Source organism: Schistocerca gregaria, chromosome 3, assembly GCF_023897955.1.
Source record: "Schistocerca gregaria isolate iqSchGreg1 chromosome 3, iqSchGreg1.2, whole genome shotgun sequence".
NCBI lineage: Eukaryota > Metazoa > Arthropoda > Insecta > Orthoptera > Acrididae > Schistocerca > Schistocerca gregaria.
In genome coordinates this window covers 640310096-640322114 of record NC_064922.1, presented here as the reverse complement: position 1 = coordinate 640322114, position 12019 = coordinate 640310096, and the positions used below count along the sequence as shown (strand labels likewise).

The 12019-nt window shown below is 40.4% G+C and overlaps 1 protein-coding gene across 4 annotated transcripts in view; it reads right to left on the bottom strand.

Annotated features, from left to right (window-relative positions):
* Nucleotides 1–903: 903 nt before the first annotated feature.
* The window catches only part of LOC126355745 (uncharacterized), a 29272-nt gene continuing 18156 nt past the window's right edge, over nt 904–12019 (bottom strand). For all 4 annotated transcript variants that reach the window (XM_050006128.1, XM_050006130.1, XM_050006129.1 and 1 more), the window contains exons 4-7: nt 9325–9466; nt 5965–6244; nt 3975–4171; nt 904–1187 (exon numbers count right to left, since the gene is read on the bottom strand). In XM_050006128.1, the coding sequence (XP_049862085.1) occupies nt 3982–4171; nt 5965–6244; nt 9325–9466 (612 nt within the window). In that variant the 3' untranslated portion in view covers nt 904–1187; nt 3975–3981. The remainder of the gene's footprint in view (nt 1188–3974; nt 4172–5964; nt 6245–9324; nt 9467–12019) is intronic.

Here is a 12019-nt window from a genome sequence, read left to right as displayed (position 1 = left end):
GCTTTTCTCATGAATGTCTGTCTGTACCCCCGCAATGTGTCCATAGACATCCCAGTCTATACTTGGCAGGATAAAAATCACCTCCAACTAGTATCACATGATCTGGGTATTTGCATGCTATTGACCGTAAACTTTCTTTGACTGACTCTCGAACTGTCACAGCGGAATCGGGTGGTCGGTGAAAACATCCTACAATTTACTTGGTTTCATCTACATCTGTTACACGCGACCAGATGACTTCACTGTCACACTCAACTTCGACCTCAATAGAGATAATACTTTTGTTCACTGCAATGAACACTCGCCCTCCTATGGCCTCTAATCTGTCTTTTTGATATACGTTCCACGACTCACTAAATATTTCATAGCTTTCCATTTCGGGTTTCAGCCAACTCTCCAGTCCTAAGAATAATTTTATGTCAATTGTAAGCTGATCCATTTTCTGAACAATTTATATTGAATATAAGAACAAATAAAGTCCCGCGATTTTTCCGAATTACATTTCCACACTTTTGGCTGCTGGAGTGTTGTTGGATGTATGCTTTTTGTTTTAAATGAGAACTCGAGGCCTACTCTTTGTGGCGTACCTTTAAGATTTTTGTCTTTAGTTTATTTTAATATCTTGATACAGAAGCGCTGGGTCATCTACACAAGCTAAGCATTCTGTTCCAATATTATTTCTAAGATTGATCGACTTTAGCTCCAATATTAGTTTTCCCCACTCTCGACCTACTAAGAAACACAACAAATGTGGTTTATATAACTCATCTCCATCACCTCCAATATTAAAATTCATGTTTTCTAATAAAAACTGTGTATCTCAATAAATAATAATCTGTGTTGTTTTGATATAAAAGAATGTAGTATGGAAGACATTGCCATCGGCAAATGAGAAATAAGCAGTATAAAAAATTCGTTTTATTTTACACATAACATACAAACATTTATGAATACATTAAATTAAATTAAATCAAAGAAATATGAATGAATGTTGATGATGGTAAAGCGATTAATGATTAAATGATGAATGAATATGTATATTTACACAAGCAGCGCCCTGCTTTGTCATCGCAACATGGTTGCTACTAACGGACAAGCACCACTAATCGAAAGTGTTTCAGTGGCGAATTCATTCCTTGGAAACGGGACACATCGTAGTGATGACCGCACGATCCTCTTCAGGCCATCTGAAACACCAGAAACATTGAGTTTATGATGATCGCTAACATTTAATGTATGTATAAAAAGTAGGGCTAGCAGTGAATTTCGACGTGTACAGACAAAAGGCAACGCTTGTATGATTTCGCGGAGGGCATGGCAAAAATCCTGGAGAACTTGAATTTGCTGGATGCCGTTGGCGTGGATGTCATACTACCATACTAACAATGTACAGTGTCAGATTTGCAACTGGTGGCCAAAATTGGAACTAATGTTTTTTCCAGCGTAAATCAGTTGCGCATTAGCGCACTAGAATATCTACCGCGTTGGCCTGTCATACAATAGTTACAGCCCCACATCGTACCTCTGGGAGTAGCTGCACTTTAATAACGACCCGATACTTGAAAGTACTGCAGATGCACACTACCCAGCGAACCCTACTTGCATAATAATTAATTGAAACTATCAGCTGCCGACAGGTGTTGTTGACATACCTCGATGGAGACAGCTGAAAATGTGTGCGCCGACCGGGACTCGAACCCGGAATCTTCTGCTTGCAGAGCAGACGCTCTGTCCATATGAGCCTCCGAGGACACAGATGAATAGCGTGACTGCAGGGACTTACCCCTTGCACGCTTACCGTGAGACCCACATTCCCAACAGTCCACAATATACATATGTAATGTTCCTGATAAATATTTGCCCATCCACTCATTAATCGCGCCCACTAAAGTGACAATTCCCAGAAGAGTTTGGGCAACCTGTGCCCATTAGCACAGACGAAGGTCAATGGCCGGGTAGCCATTTAACTATATATGAAGATAGTTGATGATTTATTAGAAACATTACATGTGTAAATTGTGGACAGTTGGTAATGTGGATCTCACGGTAAGCGTGCAAGGGGTAAGTCCCTGCAGTCGCGCTATTCATCTGTGTCCTCGGTAGCTCAGATGGACAGAGCGTCTGCCATGTAATCAGGAGATCCAGTGTTCGAGTCCCGAGTCCCGGTCGGGGCACACATTTTCAGCTGTCACCATCGAGGTATATCAACAACACCTGTCGGCACCTGAGAGTTTCAATCAATTATCATTTATTCTAGAGAAGGTCCACAGTCATCAATGGTATCTGTTCTTACAGTTACTATCTTCATATCTACTTACAAAAGTTCAGTAATCAGAGTTAAGAGAGGAATTACGAAGAGGCTATAACGTGACGCTTCCGTAAGGAACGTGAAGCCAAGGTTAGTGTATTACAGCTCCCACAGAAGTATTTGAACGGTAATGCTCCTAGCGCTCCATACGTGAAAGGAAAGATGAGAAAACTTAATGTGTGGTAAGTCTGAAATACTCTACAAAGCAATTTACAGTTGTTTGCTCAGTATGAAAAGAGATGTAGATGTAGAATTCACAAATTGTACACTACACTGGCGTATCAATTCATCTACTTTGCTTGAGTGAGTAGCTTCACGCACTACCACCGACTTTTGTCATTATTTTTTTGAACTCATGTAACGTGAACAATTTTGCACTTGTGTAATTCGTAAAATAAACTGTCCAAATTCGTATGAAATAGAATCTAACTCAGAGAAGTTATGTAGTTTTGTTCTCATTTCACAATAGATGCTCTCCTTTCTCATGGTATTGCGAGAAGGCATTTCACTGACACGAAAAAATTATCAGGAACAATGAATGAGCTGTGGCTAGTAAGGTTTTCCACAGACTATCGCAAGAAATTTTCCGTGTTCATTAGTAACAGGTTTAAAAACAAGAGTTTGAGAACAACATTTTCTTTTCCGTAAAAACAGACATGAATAGAGGAATTTTAATCCATGGACGATTAAAAATCTCATTTGTGATGTATGTTGCGTATTTTTGAAAGCGCACAAACCAAGATTATGAAAGACATTTCAGACACAAAAAACTTGTTTTTTATATGCTAACAGTGTGCCGTTAACTGCTTGGCCTACTGGATGTGGTGGTGTGTTGGGGCTTATGGGCGCTCAACATCGAGGTCATCAGCGCCCTGACACACATTAAAAGGAACGAACGTGGACAGACCTAAGAAAACTAAAGCACACACTCAAAGAAAGCAGGAAAAGAAGGAAAATGTTACATAAGAAAGTAAAACCTAAGGGAAGGGGAAACATCGCACCAAGAATGTCACAGGAAATTGTTATTGGCTGCCCACTTACATAAAATATGGGCTAGCTTGTCACACAGTGAGCAAATTAAAATCCTCTCCCTAAAATCTTTGTAAAAACATTTGACATGTCACACAACTTTAAAACTTTAGCCACATTCGTCCGAGTGTTGCCTAAAAGAGATGGCAGGTCCGCTGGCAAGTCAGCTGCGGCCCGCTGGTCAGAAAATGAAACGCAATCCAATAAAACGTGGCGCACAGTGACCTGGACGCCGCAAGCACCACACATTGGAGCGTCCTCTCGCCGGAGCAGGCAGCCATGCGTCATAGGGCTGTGGCCTATTCGGAGCCGAGTGAGGAGAACTTCGTCCCGTCGATGGGGCTAAAAGGAAGTACACCACACACGCGTTGTGGGCTTGACTATACGGAGCTTATTGTCAGTCACTTCCAGCCACTCATCCTCCCACCGACGCATAACCCGTGAGCTCAACAGCGAGGTGAGTGCGTGCAAGGGGACAGCATACTGAGATACTTGTGGGGCGAGACACGCCTCCTTGGCTGCGAGATCTGCCCTTTCATTCCCAGCAATGCCGACATGCCCCGGAACCCAGCAGAAAGCTACAACCTTCCCAAGTCACTGTATTGGCCTACTGGAGACAAGCAAAGAATATTCTCACCTGTGGATCACGAACTGGCAGAATTTACGTCTTCGTCGCTGGCGCCACCAGCGTTCCTGTAGTGGCTGTAGCCCTGGTAAGCGAGGTCGTGAGCGCTGCTGTAGCCGGAGCTCGGCTCGTGTTCGTGGAAGGACACGGAAGAGCTGGTCTGCGGCTCAGAGTCTCGCGAGTACGGCACGCCGTAGTAAGAGTCGCCCCTGCAACAGCCGGAAGCCACCCTGTGTTTACCATGACCACAAACCACTGCTGCTCAAACTCTTTTCCTTTGCTTGTCAGTGTCTTGTTTCCAGTTTTATTTTATTTTACTTTGTTTTTAGTCTGATTGGAATTATTTGGTGGATTACCCTATCAACGTGTCTGGTGCACCTTCTCTATTCTTTTTTTTCTTTTTGTGTGCTGATTAAAAGAGGTGATAATCTGAGGACAATATTTCTGATTAAATGTTTTTTTTTATTCCAGTCTTTGATCACAATATGAATTCTTTTGACGATGACCTGTTTCAGTCTGTGATGACCATCCTCAGATCTACAATATACAAATATATACACGTAGTGAGCAGTGTTTCTTTCAACACAATACAGCAACACGTATCACAATGTACTATCATACAACATACAGATAAAATACAGTGAAACTCACCTTTTCTACAACATGTCCTAAAGTGATAAGGCCATAATGGCATCATCAAAACATATAAATATAGTCAGTACAGCATCGTCTTACTTTCTAAATTAAGGTGTAGAACTGGCCACATCGTCCACACAGTCATTGTTGCTACTGGCTACTGAAGTACAGTAGCTACCAGAAATCTGTTTGCCTGCATCCTACCTAGATGTCGCTACTGTGGGCTCAGATGTACTCATCATTTACGCAAAAAATATAATCTGATAAAAACAAATTAGGTAAAATACATATAGCTGACTTTTAAACATTGATAACTATCATAGAAACCAATTGTGATACAGTAAAAGCGAATACAGTTACGCAAATAAAATTATTAAAAGGAGATATATGAAGACAATAGGTCCGACCCTTTTATAGTGAATTTATGGTCAAAAATTAATACACGTAATACATTGCCTGTAGCAAGCTATAAATTACCTATGAAAGATAAATGTCTAAATGACAGCTCAAAAAAGACAGATCAATGATCAGCGCCCTCTGTTGGGTCGGCCGCTGGGATGTTACGTAGGCGCGCACCGATCGTAAGAACTTGGCCGCTAGAGGGCTTTACAATACATCATGATAGGCTCTCATAAAAAACGTTTGAAGAACATATTAACAGTCAATAAATAAAATTATATAGTCTGGCCATACATTCCAGGAATGGGTAGGACATAGAGGATTAGAGCGACTAATGTAGTGAAGTAAGGCAAATGCCTACTGTTCTCGACATAAATCATCAAGGGAGGCTAGGTATAAATATGTGTTGCTGTACTGTGTTGAAAGGCATACTGCTGACTAGGTGTATATATTTGTGTATTGTAGATCTGAGGATGGTCAAAAGAATTGATACTGTGATCGAAGACTGGAATAAAAAACGTTTGACAGTATTGGATCAATGTTCGTATACGCGACTATGTCACAGCTGTTAATCATTTTATCACTATCTTTTGAAAACTTGTATGTAGATTTGTGTCTAACGAGCAATGACTGTCGTAAGGCATTGTTGGGACAGCAACAGGCTTACCAAATTTTTAAGGGGTAACTTTCCGTGTTTCTTTTTAGTAGATGCTTTATCATTGCTCGCTACGTCAACCCGTTTACTTTGATCTGTACGCCGCTATCAATTTCCACATTAAGGTAATTAAAGTTGCAATAATGTTTTAAAGTTTTCACGGATATAAACACGAGAGTTAGGATAACGAATGGCAAGTCTCTCACGCTGCTACAGACAAACATTAACACTGGAAACTGCTTCTGAAGCACTGACTTCTAGGTTCTGAAAGTGGAGCGGAGCATTACACTCAACTTTGCGCGGATATCTTACCCGCTGTGATGCAGAGGTGGCGAGGGGTGCGGCACGTAGGGATGCGGCCGCGTCTGGTAGTAGGGGCTCTGGCCGTAGCCGCCCCCGAAACCCTGGGTCAGGTTGGGCTTGCAGAACTTGAAGAACCCGATGAGGCCCGGGATGACGATGGCCAGGAAGCCGAGCAGCTTCTTGAAGGACGCCAGGCCCAGGATGAGCGGCAGGAAGAGCAGCAGCTTCAGCTTGAACAGCTTCAGGATGATCAGCAGCGGGATGAACAGCTTCTTCAGACGCTTGCGGGCTGCGAACAGAGGTGGTGCCGTCAGTTAAGAATAAGAGCAGCAGCATCCAGTTGTGGTTTGGCTCTGCTGGTTACATCACTCTTACTTGCAAAATATGTTTATGATTCGACCACCTATGGTTATCTACTTTGTACCTCATACCCTGCTTTTCAGCTGACTAGGTGCCATCCGTTTTTCAGTGTCACTAACGGTTATATTATATCACAATACGATTTAGATGTGATATGCATTAGGCTGGAAAAGTAATGAGACTGACAATATTGCAAGCGATCTGGCAACGCTGTTTGTGCTACTTGTGTATACCGGTGTGTTCTCCCCTTACAGACGCTCAGGCCGAGTTTCAGCTCCGTGCACCCATCACGTGATTTTATAGAGCGCCATCAATCAAGTTACGTTTTTGTTGTGTATTACGAAAATGAAACTGCAGAATTTACAGCAACGTTATACCATCAAGTTTTAAATTCAACTTGATGAATCCGCGAATGTAACAGGCCTATGGTGAACATTCTTCATTAAGACCACAAGTTTTCCACTCGCACAAACCATTTTTGGCAGGCCGATAATACGTTGGAGATGAACCTTGCCCAGTGATGTGTACGTGCTCTTGTGAGATCGGACGGACGTTTAACTTGAACACTTTCACCGCACATCAAATTTTAACCGATGTTTTGCGCATGCAAAAGATATATGCCAAAATGCTGCCGAAATATCTCACAAATGAGCAAAAGGACAGCCGAAGACTCTTCTGTATTGATTTACTCTAGAGGGCGCCAGTGACTACGAATGATTCAGTCGCGGCATCACAGGCGACGAGTCCTGGATTTTTGAGTACGATGCCGAGACAAAGCGGTGAAGTGAGGAGTGGCACGCTGTCACGTCCTCGGCCGAAAAATGCTCGAATCGAAAAACCAAAGAGTTTTTTGACACTAGAGGTTTCGTGGATAAGGAATTTGTTCCTCCGGAACAAACTGTCAACCAAGTGTTTTACACAGATGTTCTTGAAAGGCTCAAGAAAAGGATCAATCCAGTGAGGCCGTACCTAGCAGACAAATGGGTGCTACTTCATGACAACGTCTCATGTGACACCGCCACTTCCAGCATGGAATTTTTCACCTCAAAAAGGCATTAATGTCGTTACACGGCTCCCCTATTCACCTGATCTCAGCCCTTGTGACTTTTTTAGTTTACAGAAACTGAAAAATGTCTTAAAAAGACATTTTGGGACTCTGGAGAACATTCAAAAGAGTGTGACCGACATTTTAAAGGCCCTAGCAGTTGAAGCCTTTTAGCGCTGCCCCCAAGACTGGAAACAACGACTCTGCCGGTGTATAGCTACCGAAGGGAACTGCTTTGAAGGGGAGAATGTTGTTGTTAAAAAAATGACACAAAAAAATCACCCTCATTACTTTTCTCGTATACTTCGTTTATATCCTAACTGTGATCAGGTAATTCTGGTGAACACTATGAAAACTGATCCAGATTTTCTTTATTAAATGAAAATGACTGACAAGTGAAAGTGACCTGACAATCTTTGTCACTAGAAATTCAGAATTAGGGCAATAAATTTCAATGTTTTGGCTAGGAACTTTGGTACATTTTTTTTTAACTGCGATAAATCGAGTGAAGTGGCGAAGTGGTTAAAATACTGATTTGCATTTGCAAGGTGCTAGATTGAGTCGGCGATCTCATAGCACATAATTAGATTTTCCTAAATACAATCTGTACATTGAGCAAGCATTGACGAAGGAATTAAGTAGGGCATTAAGGTTCAAGGAGAAGAAATAAAAGGTTTTGGGTTTTCTAACGACGTACTTTTCTGAGAGGCTGCAAAAGACTAGACTGGATGGTTGAACGGAATGAATAAAGTCTTCACAAAAGTTTATAAGACAAACATCAGCAAAAGTAAATCAAAGTAATGTAGTCGAAATAACTTAGGAGATGATGAGAGAGTTCGATTAGGAAATGAGACATTGAAAGTAATAGACCAGTTCTGCTATTTGCGCAGCAAAATAACTAACGATGGTCGAAGCAGATAGGATATAACATGAATTTGTTAAAAGCGAGTATAAATATAATAACTTTTATGAAGGTATGAAGGTATAAATATAATAACTTTTATGAAGGTATTTATCTGGAGTGTAGCCTCTTACGGAAGTGAAAAGTAGTCGACAAGCAGTTCAGGCAGTACGAGAAGCTTCTGAATTGTTGCCGTGCAGAAGAACTCTGAATAACTAATTGCGGTTGGGGTTGAGGGGGAGGGGATATAGAGGCTAATTGAGGATAAATGAAATTTGTGGCAAAATTTGAGCAAAATGAGGGGGTTGGTAGGACAGATATCGAGGTATCAACGAATTTGATAATCGAAAAATTTGTTATTTATTTGTGAAGAGGTTCATAATACTTGGTTCCGTCAGTAGAAAGCTAAATATCAAATATTGTGAGCTGTAATGCTACACCATGAATGATTGGAGGACCAGCCAGAATTGTGAAAAGTTTACTTGTTCAGTTTACTGATGGCTAATAAGATCGGATCGGTAATGTGGTAACACCTGTTAGAATTCTGAGTTTTAAATATTTGAGTATGTAATTATATAAAAAGCTGATGTAAATATCAAAATTTGAAGATATACTTGTACCTGCGTCACAGAAAAGACGTTTTTATGAAAGACACACAAACAATGATGGAGAAAAGTCACTTACTTTCAGTTTTCTCCATGGGTAGCGTAGATAAATGTAGAGGACAGCAGAATATAGTAGTTCAACATGCGGTGTTTTTTGTTTCTCAGATCTTAAGACTGACATTGGAAATAAAATGCTCCAAACCCACATAACTAGGCTATTAATTGAAGGAAGGGATACTGCTGACGTAACTAAGGAATTCTCGAAATATCTGTCAAAGATTTAACTATATATTTTAAGGAAAACGAAAGAACCGTTAAATAGTTATCTCTGACACTTTTTATGAAAATATCATTATGAAGCAAATACCATATTTTGATGTTTGTCCTAAATCTTGCAGGTATTATTAGTGCCTTCCCTTGCGGATAAGTATGTACTATATTCTTATAAATACACTCACAGAAAGGCGTGCGCTTCTTGTCCTCGATTATGTCGAGCTCTGAAGCAATCTCGTCGATAAAGCGAGGCGAATAGCGACCATTTTCGGTCACTTCGTTCGGAAACTGCACTTCGATGGCAGTCGATTTCAGAAATTTTTCCACCTGTGAAAAGAGAATTTACATTATGTGGGCCGTCATCACACAGTTATTTACTGTCAGAGCTGAAAAAACAAAATCATAACAATAATAAATCAAAATAATAGCAAAAATCTACTGTGATTCTACTTAAAAATGATTGAATACCTCCGTAATTACCAGCATATCTACTGTAGTGCCTATCGTATTGTTAGGAAGGTCCTAATGTCATATATAAAGATACATAAATATTGTTTACTAATACCATCCTTAAATCTAATACTTACAATAAAACCAGAATCATCAGAATAGCTGTTCCTAACCAGGAAAACAACTTCTATTTTCAGCAATATAAAACAATGAAATCAACGAGGGAGATATGATGAGCTACCGTTTCAAGCAGAATGGCCTAAAACAGCGCAGTACTTCCCTATGTGCTGTAAACTTATAATTTGATATGAGAAAATTGCCGTGATCTAAGATTTATCTTCAAAAATTAATATATGTGTTTATCGTCGTTTACAGCTGATTTGTCTTTTCATTCTCAACGAATAACAAATAAGAGTCGATAAAATGTAGCAGTATTTGAATTCAAGCTGTCCCGTAATATTTCACTGCCTTACGTTCTCAGTTTATCAGCAAGCTCCTCCCATAAGGAGTAAGAAACTAAGTCCTTTCGAAAATAACGAAGTTGTCACTGGCTGATAACGTGAGACGAAAACTGCATAAAAGGTATACCAAATGTACAAGTAAATGAAATAAAAAATTAAGAAAGTCAATGCAAGCTAGATTTGGAGCTGTCACTATTGCAGCTGCGAGTGTTGTTGAGCTTGTAGTAGGAGAAATAATAAAGCAACCGAAAGAAAATTTCAGAGGGAAAAAAGTGGGAGGCAACAATTATCAACGCCGATATTCACGGAAAACGTGATCAGTTTGATTGAACACAAGAATTAGCCAGTACAAGTTTAATAGAAGTTATAATATACTTAAGAGATAATTCAACAAACAGTTAAGGCATGATACTGAAAAATAAGTGTAAAGATAAAGTACAAAATGAAGATGTACAAGAAAGAACAAGTGAGGACAGCAGTCAATCGAAAGCCTCTCTAAGGGGCAATTGGTTTGCTTGCCATCTACTTGCTGATGCTGAAAGGTAGAGTACAGTGGAATAATTTTATGCACGTTGTGTGCTGTGATGCCAGAGCTGTTAATAATTAGAGGTTTACGTAAAAGATCACCTCAGTTGCTGTTAAGAAATGCTTTTAATTTCCGCACTAGTTATGTTCACTGGACATTCATACGTGGCAGGTGCCCAGGATATCGAGGAGAGCTTTCGCATTCAAGGAAAAAAGGTTCAGTAGCACGCGGAAAACGTTTGAAGTGCCAAATTTGTCAATCGTCAGGAGAAAGAAAAAGAAGTGTATCTCTATTTGTAAATAGCTGATTTGTATCCAAAAAACTTAGAAGGTATTTTGGTACCACAGACGTATTCTGCTGATAGCATAACCACAGAAAACGAGACAAATTAGCAAATGAATACTTAATTAAGAACGTTCTGGGTGCCATACCAGGAAACTGGTTCTAAGTACCAATAGGAAAGTTTTTACGATTCTTACAAAGAAGAAGATAGCGAGCAGATATTGTTACCGCTTTCGAACCGACAGATTAATCATCAGACGGCTGTTCATGTTTATATTAATTTGCTGTTGTCTACATTAGTTGTTGGCTGTTTTCTCTCAGATTAAAATCACTACATCAATTTACTGGGGTTGGCAGTAAGTAGACCAGTACATCTGGTTAGTAGACCCTCCTAGTTTGGTGAAGTCTCGACGCCCCGTGGTCGATGCACACTAAAGGGTGCCTAGCGTCGTCGGAAAGCGTGGCGAACATTTTGTCTCCAACACGAGTTGTTCCCCATGGCATGATCTATCACAGCCAGATTGAAACAATGTGTATACATGGAGTCCGAAGAGTCTTCTTCATTTCTACAACAAATATTGGTCATCAGGTCTTGCGTGCGTCGCCCAGTGTCGCCGGAAAGCATCGATTAGTTTCGTATAACGAAAAAGTGATGTTTTCAAGCGAGATTTTGCGTTTCCATTCGATAGAGCAGTCCACATTAGTCTAGTGAGGTATTTGTGGAACTAATGTACGCTGAAGAAAAACTAGTTTCATTTTGACAACCAGGTGCACACCTGGCGCTTTGAATGCAAGAAAGACATATAGAAATGTTTCCATATGTAATGGATTAGCAACGGGATGTGGACAGAGAAGGTGAAACAAGTAAGAGAGGCATAATATTGATTTTATTTTCTTTACCGCGCATACAATTTGTTCAATACGAGCACCGGAGATGTCCATGAGATGCTGTACAACGCCAGATTTGCACCTGGTGGCCAAAATTGGAACTAAGTTTTTCCAGCTGAAATCAGTGTCACATTAATGCATTAGCATGTCTATCAAGTTTCGCTCCCATACGATAGTTACAGCCCTCACTGGACCTATGCAAGTTGCTGCGCCACCCAGTATTTACAGGAACTTTGAAACACGACAAATAACCATTAGTCGAACAGTAACTGA